Source organism: Emys orbicularis, chromosome 15, assembly GCF_028017835.1.
Source record: "Emys orbicularis isolate rEmyOrb1 chromosome 15, rEmyOrb1.hap1, whole genome shotgun sequence".
Taxonomy (NCBI): Eukaryota; Metazoa; Chordata; order Testudines; family Emydidae; genus Emys; species Emys orbicularis.
Genome location: NC_088697.1, coordinates 30574451 through 30596759, shown reverse-complemented (window position 1 = coordinate 30596759; position 22309 = coordinate 30574451). Strand labels below are relative to the sequence as shown.

The 22309-nt window shown below is 46.4% G+C and overlaps 1 protein-coding gene across 2 annotated transcripts; it reads left to right on the top strand.

Annotated features, from left to right (window-relative positions):
* The first annotated feature begins 1913 nt into the window (after positions 1 to 1913).
* DRD2 (dopamine receptor D2) lies at positions 1914 to 22097 on the top strand. Of its 2 annotated transcripts, XM_065417133.1 has the most exons (7): positions 1914 to 2195; positions 15934 to 16043; positions 16486 to 16622; positions 17710 to 17900; positions 19515 to 19601; positions 20532 to 20871; positions 21904 to 22097. In XM_065417133.1, the coding sequence occupies exons 1-7, from the start codon at positions 1914 to 1916 to the stop codon at positions 22095 to 22097; spliced, it is 1341 nt and encodes a 446-aa protein (XP_065273205.1). The 2 variants fall into 2 exon arrangements, with proteins under 2 accessions (XP_065273205.1, XP_065273206.1); XM_065417134.1 differs by lacking the exon at positions 19515 to 19601.
* Positions 22098 to 22309: the final 212 nt, after the last annotated feature.

The window sequence follows — 22309 nt, the reverse complement described above, 5'->3', positions numbered from 1 at the left end:
GAAAAAAGACTCAGGAAAGATAATAGGAGCTTAATGCATTTGCTACGCTAGGAGTTGCTCCGATTGCATGCTGGGCTGGCGCTTTGACTGGGTTTGATGCCTCCTCCTTGCTCCGGGGCCAGCTGCTAGTCAGCCTTTCAAATGTCAGCCTTGTAACTGGATATTTTTTGTTTGATTTCCTTGCAGCCTTGAGTCTATCTGAATGAACATTCACAGACCCTTAAATGCAGTTGTCATGGTTTATTTGGGTCCCTTTTCAATACAATGATGTAGCAATACGTTTGGGGAGCGTGGAAAGGAGTGGATGGAGGCTGTCAGGGTCAGCACTGCTAAGGGATGATGGACAACTCACTGCTTTAGATAGGAGAAGGGGGTCTAGGCATTGGATCAGGTTGGTCTGGCAATAAGAGAGCAGATGCCTAGGGACTCAGCACTTCTGGCTCCCATGGGAAGTTAATGCGTGCGGTGGGGCTCAGAACCATGCAAATAAGGTAGCACGCCTCTGAATCTGGGCACGCAACAACGGAGGCGCTCAAAATTTATGTGCGCTTTGGAAAATCTGGGCCTGAATGATCTCATCCTAATCTTCTGAGAGATATTTGCCCTCCTCGGAAGATCACAGTTTCACAGTGCATCTGCTTTGACAAGGCTGATCAATGGAATAACAAGAGATGCTGCAGATCTGGATTGCGAAGCGTTGGGGCTGAGTGCATTGGCAAGCTTGTGTGTGGGAGCCAAGAACTGGATTACTTGTGGGCCCTGCATGTTAGATGATTGGTTCGGAAAGTTCAGCTACCTTTGTTTGCTTTGTAAAAAAAAATCTGAGCGGTTGCATTTCCTGGGGTAAGACTGGTGGATAAATTACTGCACGATAGAAAGGGTGTTCTAAAAGTGTTTAAGATCTGAAAAAAGAACGAGGAGTACTTGTGGCACCTTAAAGACTAACAAATTTATTTGGGTATAAGCTTTCGTGGGCTAAAACCCACTTCATCGGATGCATGCAGTGGAAAATTCAGTAGGATTGCCATACCAACTCTAACGAGACTACTCAATTAAGATGGGCTATTATCAGCAGGAGAAAAACAACTTTTGTAGTGATAATCAGGATGGCCCATTTCAAACAGCTGACAAGAAGGTGTGAGTAACAGTAGGGGGAAAATTAGCATAGGAAATAGTTTTTAGTTTGTGTAATGACCCATCCACTCCCAGTCTTTATTCAAGCCTAATTTAATGGTGTCCAGTTTGCAAATTAATTCCAGTTCTGCAGTTTCTCGTTGGAGTCTGGTTTTGAAGATCTGAGTTTCCCATCTTAAATAGGGTTAGACAAGCCTGGGATCTGCCTCCAATACACTCATGCATCTGTCAAGGGAAACTGACCATATAGAGGTTTGCCCTTCACCTATTGCTGAAGGGACCATAACAACCGATTCCATTGGAACCCGGCAGTGAGTAAAAGTGATACACTTATTCACGTTCTATCTGCCTTGCAAAGTACTTTCACTGTAGGGTGTGAGCACCTCTCAGACTTAAAAGGATTTATCCTCACAATGTGTCTGTGAGGTAGCAAAGTATTATCTCCACTAAGGACCTGTGTAACTCAGGTTCAAGGAGATTAAAGCCCAGATCCTCAATGGTATTTAGGCACCTGACTCCCGTTGAGGATTTTGGCCTAAGTGACTTGTCTGAGTGACCCAGACATAGCCAAGAGCTCCTGAGTCCTACTCCAATGGCTTGACCCTAAGACCAGTAAGTGTCATAGCCTCTGCAAGGTTTACTTGCGTATATGATAGAAACATGGAGCTGACCTCCATGAGCTTGTGTGTGCATGATGGATTCGTTACACTCTAGTCTTTGAGTATCATGTGGCTTCTTCTTTGTGGCAGGGTGGAGCTGGACCTGGCATTGTTACCTTCATGGATCCCCTGAACGTGTCCTGGTACAATGACGACATTGGCAACAGGAACTGGAGCAAGCCTCTCAATGGGTCCACTGAAGACCAGAAGCCACACTACAACTACTACGCCATGCTTCTCACCCTTCTCATCTTCGTCATTGTCTTCGGCAACGTGTTGGTGTGCATGGCCGTGTCCAGGGAAAAAGCCCTTCAGACCACCACTAACTACCTGATCGTGAGCCTGGCCGTGGCAGATCTCTTGGTGGCGACTCTGGTGATGCCCTGGGTAGTCTACCTAGAGGTAGGTGGCATTGCTTTGTAGCATATCCTCTGCAAGCCAAATATGTCTGGTGCCTATATCCAGAGAGTGGAAGATTAGTGGCTTGGGAATCAGCTATTTAAAGTGTGGCTCTATTCAGAATAATAACTGCCTCTCAGTAATTTCAAGAAACAAATGTGCTCATTTTTCTAATTGCCAGCCCTGTGAATGCAACCAAGAATCTGAGAGTCAGGCCAGCTCCTTCCTATCTCACACATCATCACCACCACAAACACAGGTTCTGGAGGCCAAATTAGGTCCTCTGTGATACCCGGGGTGCTCCACTGTCTTCAGATTATGTTCTCCGTGACATGTGCAGTCCCATTGTCTTCGATGGGTTTGCTCAGGTGTGTCTGGTGCTTAGTACACTAATCTACTGAGTATGCACAAGAAAGAACAGAATCCAGATAATTTCCCCATAGATGTACTAGTTCTGCAAGGCTAACAGGAATTTAAAACTCAGACAATGTTAATTTAGCCTGCAATTGTAACGCCGACAGACCCCAGTCGTTGGCGGGCGGGATCGAACCTGTGATCTTTGGAGCTTAGTGCATGAGCCTCTACAGCATGAGCTAAAAGCCAAGTCGCTGTTAGCTAAGGCTGTAGAACAGACTCATTTTATCTCTCTCGCTAAGTAGTCTCGGTGCCACTAGATGGGACAGAACACCACACATGTTTATTACTGTACTGCCTAATGCAAATGAAACAAATGCTAACAGAAAAAAGAAAAACAAAAGCAGAGGAACGTAGGCCTGGCTTGACATGAGTAACTGGACATAGGTGAGGCCTCAGTTCTTAGGAGACAGGATTAGGGAGGTAAAAGGATCAGCAGACTAGAAACAGAATGTCTGTACAAGCTAAGATAAGGGGAACACTCAGGGAACAATTTACAATGGACAAGATAACAATGGGCAAGATAAACCTGGAATGTAAGATGAGGCAAAGAGTAAATCAGGCATGGCCAGTGCATGCTATATTGGTTCGTACAAAGTGACCTAGCCAATCCCAAAACCTGTGATGCCATGTATAGTAAATGCAATGTAACATGTCAATGTATATAAAGGAAGAGGTTTGCGGTATGACTTTGGACATGTGGTATGCACTATACCCACCCTCTACACTTGAGTCTCATCAGCTCAGTGTAGGTTTGCTGTATGCCAAATAAAGGAACTTGAATCATGACACTGCAGACATTCTGAATTCTTGGGGAACCAAGTGGAAAAGGTCTGAGGGAAACCCCAACGAGGACTAACCTTGAGTTGACATGGATTTTCCAAGATACACAGCCATGTGTAATGCATACCCAAGCAGAAGAACGGGCCCCTAACACTTCATTGGAGTTGTGTGAATAAACTATATAGACTATCGACCAAACACATAGGACCACGGCATATTTCTTAAAAACCACAGCAGTAGGGAAAATGTGCAATTGTATGTGCAAAATGTAAATGCAGAGCTACTGTGTCATAATATACAAGAGAAATAGAATCACAAGTGAGCTACTTGTCACATTACAGTAGTTAGAGTGTCACTTTGGTATAAAGGAATTTTGTGCCTCTGCATGTAGAGCCGTGTTTGAATGGCACCGTGTTCTGTGAAAGCGGAATATTCCAAATCTGCCAAGCATTTAGCTGACATCAAATGATTCTTGAAATCGTAAATAGCTAGAAAGAGCGAAGTGCAATGTGTGGGAAAGGATAATAGAAAGTACAAGGCCCTTGTTCTTCAAATCTTTAGAAAAACTTGTGTGCGCGCGCCTGAGAGACAGACACAAAGAGAGAGAAAATGTTACTTTCTTTGGAGACTGGTAGACTCGGGGAATAGCATACTAAGCAATTAACCTCTTGTGCAGAGAATGATCTCAAGTTTTATGTACCACGTAAGGGCTTAAGTGGTATTTAAGTTGTACTTGGGCCTTGTGCTAGCCTTCTACACAGGGATGAGTTGCTTCCACAATGCCTAAAGTACTGGGTAAAGTTCTACTTGGGTTGCCAAAAAGTTGTTACACATGTTACTATCTGATGACTATCTGTGACCTATGTGAAATGAGCTTTGAGGGGTCTCAATCTAATTCCTGGTGGATAGGTGTCCACATCACCTTCAAAATAATTACTAATTGGCCTCTGCTTGCTGGCTATCAGGAGAAGCCAAGGATTGAATAAACTATGGAGACTGAACATCCATCCATCCATCCATCTATCTCTGACCACCGAGAGAAGATCCCTTCAATTAAGGTTAAAGCACACTGGGTGAGAGGAAAGGAAGGGTACATACTCAGCTGCTGTAGTCTCTAAATAAGTAGTAGACATCAAGGGGTATCCATGTGGAACCATTTACCGGTGCGAAATTCATCTAACAAGAAAAATAAATAAATAAATAAATAAATAAACAAACAAACATTTCCTTCAATATTCTCTCTTTTAGATGGGCCTGTAATTGGAGATAAACTGGAGGTTTTTTTCCCAGAGAACTCTACACATGCAAAATTACAAAGTGAAAATTAAATTGCAGTCAAAACAAGCAAGAAGCCAGGGCTGCAATCCAGCAAAGCGATTAAGCATGTGCTTAACTTTAAGCACGTGACTAGTCTAACTGAAGTCATTGGAATTAGTCACATGTTTAAAGTGAAGTACTCTGCTTGCTCAAGGGTGCTACAGAAGTTTAGTTACTTACCTTACAGAGGTGACACCGAAATACTTACTGCCAAGAGTGCTGAATACACTCAGACTGCAAATGAAAAGTCCTTTGCGGAGACCTCTGTCTGATCTATGTTTCACAGCAGGGTTCTTGATTTTAATTTACTCACTGCTGAGTTATTGGCCTTTAAGCTACTCTACGGCCCTGAAGTCGATTGGAAGCATTTACATAGAGCATCCCCACTAGGTGGGGCAGATGACTTTGCTTTAGAAGACAATTGGTTGCCACTTCACTAAGAGCAGACTGGGGTTGCCCAGGTATTTGAATACTTCGGGTTAGATTTAGGGTTACCATTTGTCCAGATTCCCCCGGACATGTCCGGCTTTTCTGAGTTAAAAATAGCGTCCGGGGGGAATTTGTAAATGTCCGGACTTCCCCCCCATGCAGAGCGCGCGCAGCTGACAGGGCAGCCGGCCGGATGGTGCCACTTGCACTGGGCTCCGGCAGCCAGAGAGAGCCCCTCCTCCACTTCCCCCTCCTCTTCCCTGCAGCTGAGATCACTCCCTCCCTCCCTCCCTGCATTCGCAGATCGCCGGACGTTCGGGCCTCCGGCAGTCTGGAGCTCCCCCCCCGCCCAGCGTGCCGCTCAGCAGCACTCTGCGAGGGCGGGAACCGGGCTATGCGCTCCGTGGGGGAGCGCGGCAGCGTGTCGGGCTGCGTGTGGAGCCCGACACGCTGTTCTGAGTGGCACGTTAAGGGGGCCAGGGGGTCGGAGAAGGGGCAGGGAGGTTCTGGAGAGGGCAGTCACAAGACAGGGAGCAGGGTTGGATGGGTCAGGAGTTCTGGGGGGGGCTGTCTGGGGGTTGGAGGTGTAAGGTTTTGGGCAGTCAGGGGACAGGTAGGGGATAGGGTCCTAGGGGGGCAGTTAGGGTGGGGGGGTCTCAGGAAGGGGCAGTTAGGGGACAAGGAACAGGGAGGCTTAGGTAGGGGGTGGGGTTCTGGAGGGCAGTTAGGAGCAGGGGGTCCCAGGAGGGGGCAGTCAGGAGTTCGGGGGGGGGCTATCAGGGGGTGGGGAGTGGTTGGATGGGGTGTGGGAGTCCCGGGGGTCTGTCTGGGGGTGGGGGTGTGGATAAGGGTTGGGGCAGTCAGGGGACAAGGAGCAGGGAGGCTTAGGTAGGGGGTGGAGTCCTGGGGGGCAGTTAGGTAGGGTTACCATACGTCCGGTTTTTCCCGGACATGTCCGGCTTTTTGGTCCTCAAATCCCCGTCCGGGGGGGAATTGCCAAAAAGCCGAACATGTCCGGGAAAATAGCTTTGCCGGCATCCCTGCCCCAGTCCCCTGCTTTGGGGGAAGCGCCCGGACGGGGGTGCAGGGTCTGGAGGTCTGGGGGCTGCCCGGCAAACCGTGAAGCCGGTAGCGCTCGGGCAGCTGTTTTGCGGCTGGGAGGGAGGAGGGGGAATGCGGGACGCTCAGGGGAGGGGGCAGAGTTGGGGCGGAGTTGGGGAGGGGAAGGGGCGGGGCCAGGGCCCCGTGGAGTGTCCTCTTTTTTTTAAATGGGGAAATATGGTAACCCTAGTTAGATTGATTAAGGGGTGGTGCATAAACTGCCCCAGAGGAACAGCGCTGAGAAGCATTGTACTTCACAGGCACCCCACACACACCCTGAGTCAGCACAGGGAGGATTTGTTTCTCCTTGCTTTGCGAAGGAGTACCCATTTGCTGCTTGCCTACACCATCCCCACACAGAGCCTGCTTGCTCTTGTGTACCCAGACCGGAGACACAGGTAACTGCACAGTGTTGTATGCAGGGTTCTTACTCCCCTTCATGAGTAGGTAGTCCAAGGTACAATCTAGCTCTTAATCTTTATAGAGTGCTTTGAGCTCCTCAGATGAGAGATTCTGTACAAATTCCACTTGTAATTGAATGCTATATTAAACTATACAATTTCAGATAATATTCATTATTAATATTACCCATCTCATGCACATTTTGCAACTCTTTTAATGAAGATTGCACATATCTTCAATAGTTGTTGGCAGTTTTGTGGTAGCCCTCTTGGTCCCAGGATATGAAAAGAACAAGGCAGGGGAGGTAATATTTTTTATTGGACCAACTTCTGTTGGTGGAAGGTACAAGCTTTCTGAAGAAAAGCTCTGTGTAGCTTGAAAGCTTGTACCTTCCACCAACAGAAGTTGGTCCAATAAAAGATATTACTGCCCCTGCCTTGTCTCAGACACATTCAAGAAAGTGGGGATGATAATGGATTCACAATCAGAATTTGTTAATTGCCGTACAAATGCACCAAAACACTTAAGCACTTGCTTAATTTTGAGCATCTGAATAGTTCCAGTTACTTCAAGGGCTTGATGCTGCAAAGTGCTGAGTGCTCTAGTCCCAGTCCTACAAACCATTTAGCCATGTGCTTACCCTTAAGCGGGTGGGTAGTCCCTCTGAAGTCAATGGGAACATGAGTGTGCTTAAAATTAAGCACACGCTTAAGTGCTTTGCTGGATCAGACACTCAGCAGCTTCCAGGATTAAGCCTTCAGAGAACTGTTCCCATACCTCAAGTTCCACGTGTGCTCTCTTGAATCAGGGCCTGCAAGATTTGTTTGTAGAGTAATTGATTGTTAAAGCAATTGATTTACATGGTGGAATTAGCGAGAAATTACTTGTTTTTTCCCTAACCATATCAGATGCCCCATACATGTCCAGCAATACCTTGTCACACCTAGTACCTAATATTAAGGACAAATGTTTGGGGAGTTTAATATCCATGTTAGCATAGGTGTAGCCCATTGCCCCTTCATAACTGTTTGAAAACACTCGTCACATTTATGCACTGCAGCTGGTGTTAATTGTGCCCCCAGGTTAGGCTGTGTGGGTTCTGGTTAACTGCAGAAATCAGTTTTAACGCATCTCGAGAGGGGAGGCGGGAAGAAGAGGAGACAGGATATTTGACTGCACATCAGGAAAACTGAAAAACCCAAATCAGCAGGACGTAGAATCCGTAATGAAGATTAATTCACACTTTACGTCATGCGGCTTAAACTGCTCCCCAGAAGGTAGACATCATGTTGCTGTGGGGATCTTTCTTCTGCAATTAGTAGAGAGAAAAATCTAATGGCAGTCATGGAAGTTAGCACTGGAACAGACCTACGCAGTCACCCAGCTCATCTCCCCTGGCAGTGTCTGTATCTTTCCCTACAGAACATCTATTAGTGATTGGTCGTCAACCACTACAAGGCTGGAGGCAAATGGAAGGGATTCCATTTCGGCTACATGTACATTACAAGCTAGTGGTGTGATTCCAAGCTTCTGTACATGTACCCCACTCACATTAGCTCTCATCTGAGCTAGCGGGCAGCGACGGCAAGGGCTAGCCGTCCCAAGTACAAACCCGCCCACATCCTGTGGGTACTTACTTGGGACTCCTGGCCCATGGTTCCATTGCCACTACCCATGCGATCACAGCGACATGACTATTGTTAGCATGCTAGCTCAGATGAGCACTAGCGCAAGTATCACGGCCACAGCTTGTAGTGTAGACATAGCCTTAGTCATCAGTTCAATTATAAGCAAACTGGAGTTGTTACCATAGCACGTGGGACTAACTACAGCACCTGCCTTGTCTTGGGTAGGCATAACAGCAACCTGGACAGAATTCCTTTCTCTTCCCTTAAATATAAGGTCCATAGAATGCCAAGTGACGGGAGCCCTGGTGAGGAACGTACCAAGAAGATTTAGCACTGACTTAGCATTGCATCTTCCTAATGATCCAAATTAAAGGGACTACTGGTAGAGGGACCTATTTATTCTTCCTCTTCTTCTTCCTACCAACTCAGTGTGCTATTGATTTCTTGCTATTGGACAGAGCCAGTGCTGCTGAAGAAGTTGATTAAACTCAGATGATCTCAGGAGGCATTCTCTGCAGCACAAATGAGACTTTGGGGCTACCTACTGATTCTAATAGCTTTGGTCTGGCCCTCTTATTTCCCACTGGATATGCATTAACCCTCCCGATGGATTTCAACCCAGTGCCTGCAGAGTCCTGAGTTAACACAGCGTAACCTCTCCTATTTAAATAGCAGCTCAGCTCAAAGGCAGTGAACAAACAGGAAAGAGGAGGACATGTTCCGTAAGGGGGTGGTTTTCCCTTTTAGGTTCTCTTGTAAAACAAGTCCTAAGAGCTTTGAAACTTTCTGGAGAGGGCATTCCACGCCTCTGTGGCGTGCTTTCTGGCCAGTGTATGAGCTGCACTGATGGAGTAGTGTAGCAATAGTGTAGACATAGCCTAAATGGACACCCATGCAAGGTTTCAGCCAGCCTCCAGCAGAGTTCAGGAAGGGATACCCCCACCCAAAATGTATTCTGGGAAGGCTTTTTTTATCTCCTTCCTCTGAAGCATCAAGGGTGGCCTTGGCTGGAGATGGGACATTGGATGGGGAAGGCCAAGATTCTGAGGTGGCACTGAGCATTCTCTCTCTCAGGGGCTTGACTGGCTGGTCCTTGCTCACATGCTGAGGGACTAACTGATCACCATAGGTGGGGCCGGGAAGGAATTTCCCCTCCCCTGCCCCCAGTGAGATTGGCAGTGACCTTGGGTGGGTTTCACCTCCCTCTGCAGCGTGTGGGTGCAGGTCACATGCCAGAATTATCCGGGTATATCTCACTTCATCACCAGCATTACTGGTGCTCCTCAGTCCCTCCTGTTTTCTTCCTGTGGCACAGAACAGTCTAGTCTCCTCTGGGCTGCGATATTTTGGTCTAATTTCATTTGTAGGGTTTACTCTACGGGCTCAGGGTGGTGCTGGTGGCCTATGATATACAGGAGGTCAGATTCGATGATCGGGTGGTACCTTCTGGCCTTAAATTCTATGAGGAAACTGAGAGGGGGATGCAGATTAGGTTGAAAAAAAATGAAGGTGATCATCAACAGAGGAGGTGAAAAGCTCTGCTTGCTTTCGCACAGGTTGCTGGGATTGAGCAGGGTTTCCCCCAGAACTAGCACAGTCTCTGTGAATGCCCAGTGCCTTGAACTTCATGGAATCAATTCTGCTGGCTCTGAGTCAAGGAATGGGGAAGCTGCACAGGAAGGGGGTTGCCAGAACACTGTCATTCCTTTGTCTTATTAATTAAAGGTGGGCCATAGCCTCAAAGTTCAGATCCTGAGTCAAACTTTTCAGTTTGGAGATGATAATCTGGGGACCGAGGTATTGGGTTCAGACCTATCTATGCTATCAGTATTTGAATAAAACTCAGCAGAGTGACTTCCACCCCCATATGACTGGTGTTCCAAGCTGCAGCAGGTACAGAGTTCCCATCTGCTTTGTGTGATGCGAAAGGCAAGCCTGAAAAATCGGCTTTAGGGTTTACTGCCAGGTGGTCCTTATGCAATGTGGGTGTGTTATGCTCCCCTTGGTGTGAATGGAAAATTCAGCAGTTTGCACTCTCTTTGCACAGGAGTAACTGACACTCCAAAGTGCACGGCAGCGGTGAATCGGACTCAAATTCTTTCCTATATTCAGATATTCTGCAGTTTGTTCTGATATTCTGACCATATTGTGACAAAGTTCCTCCTCTATCTTGGTGGGTCCTGCGCTTATTGGCGGATTTTCTTGCCTCAGAGATTCACCATGTGGGTTGGGGAACAGCCCAGAGACCTTCCCCTCTGGAAGAACCCACAGTCCAGGTCAATTGGGAGGTTTGGGAGGAACCCGGGCCCGCCCTCTACTCCGGGTTCCAGCCCAGGGCCCTGTGGACTGCAGCTGTCTATAGTGCCTCCTGTAAGAGCTGCATGACAGCTACAACTCCCTGGGCTACTTCCCCATGGCCTCCTCCAAACACCTTCCTTAGTCTCACCACAGGACCTTCCTCCTGGTGTCTGATATCGCTTGTGCTCCTCAGTCCTCCAGCAGCACACCCTCTCACTCTCAGCTCCTTGCGCCTCTTGCTCCCAGCTCCTCACACACTCGTGCCACAAACTGAAGTGAGCTCCTTTTTAAAACCCAGGTGCCCTGATTAGCCTGCCTTAATTGATTCTAGCAGCTTCTTCTTAATTGACTCCAGGTGTCCTAATTAGCCTGCCTGCCTTAACTGGTTCTAGCAGGTTCCTGATTACTCTAGTGCAGCCCCTGCTCTGGTCACTCAGGGAACAGAAAACTACTCATCCAGTGACCAGTATATTTGCCCTCTACCAGACTCCTGTACCCCACTGGTCTGGGTCTGTCACAATATTTACTGTCAGTCCAAAGATGCACTTTCCATTTGCCTTACTGGGTACCATCTTATCTGCAGGTGGATATGCAGGGCTCTTTGGTGACTCCTTCCTGAAGCTTGAAGTCCTTTCCCAAAAAGCCAGGAATGCTGAGAAACAGACGTGGATTCTGAGACGTGCAGCCCTTGGTAGGGGAGGTGGGGGTGGAAAGAGGTTGCTGGCAGCTTTGCTGAATTTGGATAGTTTTCAAAAAAGTGCTAATTCCTAATTCTTCCCAGCTGATAGAATCAGTGCTGATGTCTCTGGACAGATCTAGGGTTTGCATTCTAATAGGTCAGGTTGCTGCAGGGAGCTTCAGTGCATGGGCGTCTGGAAACTTGATCTTGAGTTATTCTTATGGCAACAAAGGATCGGTGAAAAGATATGGGTGGAAGGATAGTTCCGTACCCCAAAGAGGTGTTGTGCAGATCAAATCTACTGAAAACTGGGAGGCCCTCAGATACTACAGCGATTAAGGCCACATGAAGACCTAGAATGATAACGAGAGTTGTACAAAAAAAATTCTCAGCCTTGGCAAAAAAGGGAGGAAAATGGCATTTTTATGTATGTGAAGGAATAAAATGCTTTTCATTACACTGGAGTTATCCACAGAGACCAGGGCTTAAGTGGAAACATGTTTGTTTCTCATGAGGCTGCTGATCAGCACTCTGCTTTGTGGGGTGGGATTCGGGAGCGTCCAGCCCAGAGAGTCTTGGTCATCTAAACATAGGAGATAAAACACAAACTTGAGGTTAACTGGATGGTGAAAATTTGTCCTGAACTGTGTAGTGAATTGAAGTACTTTAAGAAGACTAACCTACCTGTTCATCAAGAAGATAAAAGTGTATGGGAGCCATAACATCATTTCCTGCTATATGGTGATATGCTAAGAAGAGAGACAGTGTCAGGTTCATGCATTCAATTAGAGCCGATTGTAAGATTTTCACTGAAACTTTTTTGTTTGGGGGGGGGATGGAAAATGCTATTTTTGTCTAAACTGAAATGCTTTAAAAAGTGTCCATTTCGATAAAATTTCATTTAGAAAACAAAACCGACTTGTTTCAATGATGTCCAAACATCCCATTTTGACATTTTTGGAAAAGAATGTTTTATTTTATTTCTTTTTTAAAATGACTTTTTGAAGTGAAATTCACTGTTTTATATTTTAAAAACGATTTAAACGTTTTAAAAGATAGAAATTGGAATGAAATTATATTATTTTATCAAAATGAAATATTTCAATTTATCTGAAACTATTTTTTAAGGATTTTTTTCCCCCATGGGAAATTTTTTTTTAAAATTATTTTTGTTCATTTTGGAATGGAAAAATGTTGAAGTTGCTGAAATTCATACAAAATGGAAAATCCAATCCTGCAACACTTGACATTCAATACAAGCAACAGTTCACTTTCCGCAGAGCTTTCAGAGCCTATGGAGGATTCAGCTGCAGTGTGCCCTGTATTTCATTACAGATCAGTTTAATAATAACTGTGTCTGTTGGGAAAATTTCAAGATTGTATTTTCCCCCCAATCCCTATTTGTATTGATCCCCCGCAATGAGACAGTCTCTCTCAGTGCTGTACATCATGTTTACTTAGACCTGACAAGAAAACTTGAAAGAACAAGACCTTGCATCTACTAAGCTCCAGAGTGTCCACACACAAAAATTTAAAAAATGAACAAATAAAGATTTGAGAAGTGAGTGGCTGTTGGCATGAATTTCAGCACTGAGCGACTGTGAATTTGTTTCACTTGGCGTTCATTTGCAACTGGTTATTTAAGAGGGGAAAAGATAAAATGGATGGGGGGGGGGGGCGGGGGGAAAAGAGGCCAGACAAGAGAAGCCATAATTCACCTGTGAATGTAACAGCACAGAGCAGAACAAACTCACTGAGGGTTAAGAAGCCACATTATTAATTATCACCCTAGTTAATTAACGTTTGTACGGCACTTTGAAATGTAAAGCATTGTGCATGTGCTAAGCCTCATTAACATGACCACTGGTAGGCTGTGATTGTGGTTAATGCCCCTGGGATTGGTTTGTGCTGTTCTAAACCAGGTCCACAACAATCCACTTTAAATGGAAGCTCATTCTGTGAGATCCATCATTTCGGGCTTGGCTTATGAGTTTCTCACCCATCCTTTTCAATTGGAAGAACCAAGCAGAGCTGACATAAGATGGGGTATAAATCCTTTGCTTTCTATGAGCTCATGGATACATGGTTCCTGCTGGGAACCTCTGCTTCATAAATCTAGAGAGTAGACTGAAAGCAGGCCCGTGTGTATGACTGTAGCTGTGATTCGTTGTTGACACAATGGCCCCTCTGCAGATAAAAGGGGCTGATGGCTTACAGTTTAAAGCTGCCAAAGAAGCAGATCCCAATATCCTTTACACCACTGCAGCTAGAACAGGGATCTCTCAAATACGACGCATAAACCCATCCCATCTCAGAGAGTCTCGGGAGACATTAGGCAAACTCCTGGAGCTCAGGCTGTGGGGCTCAGAGAAAGGATCGGAGACCCAAGAATCCAGAGCAAAAGAATTACCATGGTCACCAGAGTAGATGGGACCATCTCTGTAGTAGGTGTGGCTGTCAACAATCTGAGGCTAAGCTTTTCAGTACCAACAAGAGGATCCAGATGCTTAATTCCCATTAAAAATAATGCAATCTCTCAGCTTTGGTTAGGGGATGTACCGGCATGTGTGGGATGGAGGGTAACTGGATCCAGGATGCAAGAGCAGAGAGATTCCTCTCCATACAGTCTTCATTCAGTGAAAATAACCATCTAAGGCCAGATCCTCAGCTGCTGTCCTATAGGACCATTGCAGCCAGAACAACGTCAAACAGCCTTAAAGTGGCCCAGGATGTAGAGAACAGACTGATGATCCAGAGTGACATTCCTGGCTCCAGCTGCAAAGTATAAGCTCAGGGTAGCTGAAGATCTGACCGCAGATGATTATTTTCACGGGGTAAAATCAAAGACTCTTTGGAGAGGACTCTCCCCTCTTTGCAGCCCTCCAGCATTCTCCAAAAAGTTACAATCTTTCAACTTTCGTTCTGACTTGGGATAAGAACAAATATTGACATGCTGGAAGTTACATTTTTCAATCATCTCTAATAGAAGCATATATCCCAGCCCTGCCAAACTTTTGAAGTTCTTTCATCCATACGCAGCCTCACACTTCACTGTGTTGGAGGACAAACGCTGCACTAATCTCACTCCATCCTCAGTGAACTCAAATTCGTTTCGTTTTTTTTTGCAAGCAGCTGATTGCAGCTCTGGGTTCTACCTGGCTGGCAAATCTTTGCCTTCAGGCAAATTCTAATCAAGCCAACTTATTTATATGACTGTGCCCTTTAAATGGTATTTTTTTAAATGAGAATTCATCTATCATTCAGCCTTTAATGCAGCCTCTCTCTCTCCCTCCTTCACTTCATATTGCCTATGGTTATAGGTTAGAAAGCAGAAATCACTCTGAAGAATAGATATCTTATTCATTCCAGTTCCAAATGCAGTAAGGCTTATTTATTTATATTAAATATGCTTTTCTATTTGCACACTGGATACAATAGTTCCACTACTCACCATTAAACTTAATTGCAAAATTTGGTTTTAGTAACAAGAGAAAAGATGAGAACAGAGCTGCTAGTGACTGGAAATATTATAATTAGTCCTCTATCTTTGTTATGTAACATAATGTGTGTCAAAGATCTTTTGTTATGAATTTAATCCATCTTCATTCATAAGAATGTGTAATGTGTGAATTATTTCTTCTATTTTTATATATGCAGAAACAATAGGCTTCTCCTGTGCTATTCCATTACTGCACTTTGTTGAGCACAAAAAAAATCTTTTAAAAATATTCACATTTTGCTAGCTTAATTTATTAATTATTATGCATTAGTTAGGATACAATTTTGTTGTAACATTTTAAGGCCCCAATTAAGTCCTTGCATAAGAATGGCCGTAGTGGGTCAGACCAATGGTCCATCTAGCCCAGTATCCTGTCTCTGACAGTGGCCAGTGCCAGATGCTTCAGAGGGAATGACCAGAACAGACAATCTTCCAGTGATCCATCCCATCATCCACTCCCAGCTTCTGGCAAACAGAGGCTAGGGACACTCAGAGCATGGCATTACGTCCGGGGCCGGCTCTAGGCATCAGCGTTCCAAGCATGTGCTTGGGGTGGCATTCCGGCTTTTTTTTTTTTTTGCGCTTGGGGCAGCAAAAAACCTGGAGCCAGCTCTGGTTACGTCCCTGACCATCTTGGCTGATATCCGTTGGTGGACCTATCCTCCATGAAGTTGTCTAGTTCTTTTTTTTAAATCCTGTTATAGTTTTGGCCTTCACAGCATAACTGAGTCAACTCATTGGACACCAGTGGAAGTAGCATTTTCTTTGGTCCTAGGTTTGTATCTGTCATGTGGGTTGCCTAATGGGAATGTAGAGCAATAGAATGGAATTAAGAAAGGTAAAATCAGGCTCAATCGCAGGGGAAATTACAAAGGATGAGATCCTACTGGCTCGCAGCTCAGTCTCCTGGTCAAACGCCATCACTTGGGACTTTTCAAGCTAGACAGGACAAAGCACTAGAAGATATAAATAGCAAAAAATCCTGCACTGGCTCAGCGGGGTATTGACAGGATGTGACCTGAATCCCACTCTAACTTCTATGGCCCAAATTCTGCTCTCATTTAAACCAGCACAACTTCACTGAAGCCAGCAAAATTAATCTCTACACGAAGAGCAGAATTGGCCCTTAGACTCCCTCGTCCTGGCTGCTTGAACGAATGCCTTTTTCCAATTTTCTCTCTCTTCTCCAAGGTGGTCGGTGAGTGGAGATTTAGCCGGATCCACTGTGACATCTTTGTCACCCTGGACGTTATGATGTGTACTGCCAGCATTCTCAACCTCTGTGCCATCAGCATTGACAGGTGAGATCTCTCTGGGGGCAGGAGGAAGGTCCTGTCCAGCTCGGTGTGGCTGGTAGGAAGGTGAATTGCACAAAATCGCTTCTTAGTGAATGTGCGTCTGCTCACTTTTCAAAACGATGGAGCAGACACCAGTGGAGCAGCAATAATCTGGAGACGGTGCATTAGGCTACAGCATCGCTGTCTTCTCTTCAGAGGAGGGGCATTGAAAACCACATCAAATGGGCTCCACCCTCAAACCTTCCAAAGCAAGGGGCTGCAGAGACAAGAGAGCGGGTTCCTTCCAGCTTAGACATCTCAGTTCCTGGAGATCTTCTATAGCTGAACCTGCCCTGTGGTCTCTCTGGCGCAATTTTCCAGATTTACTAACTGTCCATTCGCAGATGGTCTCTCAGCACTGGCAGCGAAATAACATGCAGGGTCTTTGTCTCCATGCGGCATGCAGGTACACCGCAGTAGCAATGCCCATGCTTTATAACACACGCTACAGCTCCAGGCGCAGAGTCACTGTCATGATCTCCGTGGTCTGGGTCCTGTCCTTCGCCATCTCCTGCCCACTTCTGTTTGGTCTCAACAACACAGGTGAGCATACTGTCATCTGCGGCTGGCTACTGTGTGCGTTTCATGCTCTCTTCTGCCTCACTGGGTCCCAGAGAACTTTGTGTTATAGGGAAGGAATTAACATGGCCGAATAATGAATACTAGGAGTTAAGATTTAGGTGCATGCGCACCTCTGCCAATCAAACAGCCCTGAATCTGTTGCAACTCTTGCTCTGCCAGGCCTCTATCCCCCAATCAATCAGGGTTGATGTTTGTTCTCAGGCTTCTGTAGAAGAAACGTGCATAGCAGTAGCCAGCATCAGCACCCAAAAAGAAGAGATACCCGTACGTCTTAAAATCTACCACAATGATGGGCACCTTACAAATAACCAGACAGCTCCACTAGCACAGCAGCATAAGACACACTCCTATTCAACCACCTTTATTTTAGGGAAACTGGATGGTCTATGGTATGGGAATGATGGAGCCTTTCACGTACAGGTCACGGCTCTGAGTTTGGCTCAGGTTGGTAGCAAATGATCACTCATCAGTTCTAGACTCACCTCTTGGTGATCCATTTAATGGGAGCTGGTCTCAGCCCCGTTCCTGTTGGACAGATGTCCACAGCAGAACCCCTCCCCCTCCAATAATAGCTATTAGGCAGTCTTAAAAGAGAGCCCAAGGACTGAAAGAGCTATAGAGACTGCACTCCCCTCTCAATTCCTGCAGCTGGAGATGAGGCTCCTTGGTGGGGAGCGGGTCTGGGAAGTTTGCACCTCTGCAATCGTGTGGCTAGCTAGAGAATTTCAGTCTCCAGCTCTCAATCCAGCACCTTATACCTGCACTAACTGCGTGAGAAATAAATCTATTTTCCCTTGGATTAGGGCTTGGCCTGTGATTTTCAAAGGAGCCTAGGGGGCCGAGACACCCAGCTCCCATGGACTTGCAGGCGGAGTTGGGTATATGACTCATTGTGACAATCCCTCTCTTGGTTTGGAAATTATTTCGGGAGAAAGATGGGAGAGCAGCTGTTCCCATGTTCTTGTGGCTCTAGTGGTGAGAGAGAGAAATGCTGGTTCTAGCTCCTAACAGTTGGGACGATGCTCCTGCAATCTCTTGTGTCTTCCAGCCAAGAATGAGTGTATCATTGCCAATCCTGCCTTTGTTGTGTATTCCTCTATCGTCTCCTTCTACGCTCCCTTCATTGTCACCCTGCTGGTATACGTACAGATTTACGTAGTGCTCCGGAAACGCAGGAAGCGCGTCAACACCAAGCGCAACATCCACGGCCTGGACTCTGACACGCAGGTACCGCTGAAGGTAACCAGACCCCATCCCCCTCTCCCAATCACCATCTTCTTTCCTTCCTGCTCACATTATTTTCCTGACACTTCCCCCATTCCCTCCCCAATGACACTGTTTGGTCTGAATGAAACGGTGGATTGTGAGGATGGATAGTGTGTCTTAGGCCTTTTGGGAGTCCTGGATGGACATGGGGTACCCCAGGACACTGGCGGAAGCTTCCCAGATCTTTTCTGACCTCCAAGGATGTTTCATCAGCAAGTCTGTGGTCGGATCTGCTTCACCCAAGCAACCCATGTTTGCTTCAGCTCTGCAGAGTCTCAGTTGGGTTTAAGATATCCAGCAAGGGCTTGAAGCTAGGGTACTTTTATTCTTTCACTCAGAGTAGGTCCCTCTGCTCCATGACCGCGTGGTGGACACAATCTTTCACCATCCTGTTGGAATTTAGTCCTTCAAACTGTAGCCCGGAGAGCTAACTGAAAGAGATTTTATTTAGCACAACGCAAGAAACCTAGAGGCCTGAATCCTGTAAGAGAAAATTAAATATCTTTAAGCTAGCTCTGTGGGCTACAATAACAAGGGTTGGGTCTTTCAAAGCAGCCCAGGGAATTTAGTTTTAAAATTAATAGAAGATACAAGATTAGGTTAGAAGCAGGTTAGATGAGCACCTGTCAGGGATGGTCTAGATAATACTTAATCCTGCAGGCGACTGGACTAGATGACCCCTCAAGATCCCTTCCAGTCCTATGATCAAAATCCCTATGCAGTTTTCAAAACTTCAATCAAGGACTTCAACAACCTCCCACTTCCTTCTTTCCCGGCCACCTTTTACATGTAGGGCTGAGCTGGTTGACTCTTTCCTTTCTCTTCAAATGTGGCCATGGTGGTAGCTGGTGTCTGCCCACGTTACGGTACTGAGCAATAGATTGTTGTGCAGATGACTTGCCACTATGGTAGTATCCACCGGGACGGCTACTGCCCTCTTGCAGGGATGTCCACTAGCTAGCAACTTCAACATGGCTCCCGGACAAGAAAACCTTTGGGATGTGCTCTAGCACTACAGTGATGGCAGCCCCAGACAGACACATGTAAGAACACAGCTCTTGATACTTCACACGCAGTGCACGCGTGTCTGTCCTGCACGGCGCATGGCTGGCATGACACACCCGCGACGGATGATGGTGCCTTGAGGCACACACGTTAGCAGAGTCCAGCAAAGTGTGCGTGGGCTGTGAGGACACTTGTCACAAATTCCCATTTTAGTAGGAAGTGAGAAATGATTAATATGGACTTGTAACTGGAGAGGAGCCATCTCCAAACTGTCTCTCAGCATTTCCCTCAAAAGCCAGGTTCTAGTCAAGCAGAGCAATATGGAGACAGAGAGGTGAGGCTGGATTGAGGAGCTACAAAGGTCCTTAAAGTGTCTGTCTCATGGTGAGAAAAGAGCTGAGAGTCCCTGGGAACCACCATCATTCACTCCTCGGAGTAATTTTCCAGACTTCTTACCTTCGTAGTCACAGCTATTTGTTTCTGCTCAGTGCCCTGTGTTTAAATTGCCACATCCCTCTTGCCAGCTCCCCTCCTAATTCCCATCTGCTTGTGTGACCTGTGTGCTGATGTTTGCCCCCTTAGGACAAATGCACTCATCCAGAAGATGTGAAGCTCTGCACGGTCATTGTCAAGTCCAACGGGAGTTTCCCAGTTAATAAGCGGAAAGTGGTAAGTGTTACAGAGGACTGTCAACTCTCCAGCACAAGCACGTTCTCCCTTTGCCTTTGCATGGTGCAGAATGAAGTTAGGGTGGGTTTTTTCCCCTAGCCTAAGAAAGAAAAGTTCTGTGTTAACAAAGGGAATTCCTATACAGCATCAAAACTTAAAGGGCGCTCTTCCCTTTCCCCAAAGGAAGCCAGCTATTTGAACTGCAGTGTCGCCAACTCCAGAGTTAAAATACCAGGACTCAGTTCCTTCACCTCCCCCAAAACACCATGAGATTGTTAAAAATATCATGATTTTTAAGGCAGTTATCAATTTGGGGTTCTTTTTATTTTCCTTCTAGGTGTTTTTTATATTTTGAGACATGAATTCCTTTTGGTTTGTTATGAAAACCTGAATAAGATAATTGAAAATGGACATTTCCCAGGAATATTTCTGTTTAGGGGGGAAAAAAAGCCATCTTCCATTTAAACGTCCTTCTGATAGAAAATCTTCAGCCTGCTCTAGATCTGAGGCTGGTAGGTTCTCCCCTTGATAAGCCCTATAAGATAGCAGAACAACTCAGAAGAACCAAATAAGCATTGTCAGAGTCAGAAAGGCCAGTTCCTTCCAGAATAATGTTCACCGAAAAGGGATACAAATAAGGGAACATAAGCAAAGAAATGAGCCAACAGAAACACTCCCCCAGTTTGGAGCTTCCATCTTGTCCTATCACCCCAACCTTCCCAAAGGCATTCTCCCCTCTCTGCCTCCCACGCAGCCAATTTATAGCCCCTCCCCTGACCATCTCTTCAAAGGAGGAGATGGGGAGTTGAACTGAAGTTCATCTCTTCATCAAGTAGTACCCCTGCTCCCTTCACAGAAGACAGTATCACTCCTTTGCCCCAATTACATATTGATCTATCTTTATGTTGGGGGGTTTTGATCCTTGTCCAGGAGGCAGTGAATCACGTGGAGGAGATGGAGATGGAGATGGTGTCCAGTACCAGCCCCCCTGAAAAAACCAAACACAAACCAGCCCTGCTGAGTAACCACCAATTGGTTATGCCAGCCACTTCCAACCAGTGCATCAATTCCACCCTGGATTTGCCCTTGGACAGCCCCACGAAAGCGGAGAAGAATGGGCATGCCAAAGACAACCCAAAGACGGCCAAGGCCTTTGAGATCCAATCCATGCCCAACGGCAAGACAAGGACTTCCCTCAAGACCCTGAGCAGGAGGAAACTCTCGCAGCAGAAGGAAAAGAAAGCCACCCAGATGCTAGCCATTGTGCTTGGTAAGAGCTCAATTTGGCCTCCTTTGTGGCCCATTGGCTTCCCAGGACTGGTCTTTTAATGGGAATGTCCAGTGAGGACTATTTTGTTTGTCACATAGGCAGAGAGAAATGCATTTGCTGGTGGAACATGTGGGGAAATACAAGGAGCATAGTGGGCAATGCATGGAGGGAAGAAGGAAGTGTCAAATAAGGACAAAGATGCAAAGTGAAAGGACGGGGGCTGAGGATACTTTAAAATGGTCTCAGGAGACATACTGTTGTGTACTGAAGGTGAGGGCCTTATTGCAGGTTTCCCTGGATAAGTTAGGGGAAACACCCATGCAGCCAGGCAGGACCGGCTCCAGGCACCAGCCTGGCAAGCAGGTGCTTGGGGCGGCCACTCTGGAGAGGGGCGGCACGTCCAGCTATTCGGCGGCAATTCGGCAGACGGTCCCTCACTCCCACTTGGAGCGAAGGACCTCCCGCCGAACTGCCACCGCAGTTCGCGATTGCGGCTTTTTTTTTTTTTTTTTTTTTTTGGCTGCTTGGGGCGGCCAAAACCCTGGAGCCGGCCCTGCAGCCAGGTAGCATGCCATCAGTAGGAAGGCCAGCCAAGGTTCTCCCTCTCAGAGCAGCATAGGAGGACCACCTCATCTAACTCAGGGTGTTGCCCAACTCTGGGGAATAATAGGTGCTGATTGGCAATGGCTGGCAAGGGGCTCATATGATTTACAATGCATCCCAATTACGTTCCAAATGGCAGGGAAGTCAGAAACAGGATTGACAACCCTGAGGGCCAGATTCTCTGCTGGCATAACTGCTTTGAAGTCAATCAATTTACAACAGCTGAGAAAACATATAGTGCTTAGATACTTAAGGGCCACGGCTTTAAAAATATGATAGCAAGACCCAAGACCTACACCCCTGCAGGAAGCAACTTTCTTTTACCACCATAAGGAGCTTAATTGTTGGATTGTGAGCACCTGCACAAACCTTCCAGGGTTAAAATGACAGCTCAGTGTAATCAAACCCGATTCTTTCCTTATTTCCCAGGTGTTTTCATCATATGCTGGCTCCCCTTTTTCATCACCCACATCCTGAACATGCATTGCAACTGCATCATTCCACCGGCGATGTACAGTGCCTTCACATGGCTCGGGTATGTCAACAGCGCTGTCAACCCAATTATTTACACCACCTTCAACATTGAGTTCCGCAAGGCCTTCATGAAGATCCTCCATTGCTAAATAAAGCCTGAGAGCAAGATGATGCCATGCACACACCACATACACACACACACACAGGCGAATAGGGAGTCATGAGGAGGCCTATGGTGTTAAGACAGTGCCATGCCTACGCACCCTTATAGCTGGGACGTAATGGGTGGCTTCAAGTGGGATGCTCTCTCTTATTCTTAAGGTGACCTTGGACTCCGAGATCAACCCAAAGGGCAGTTTTA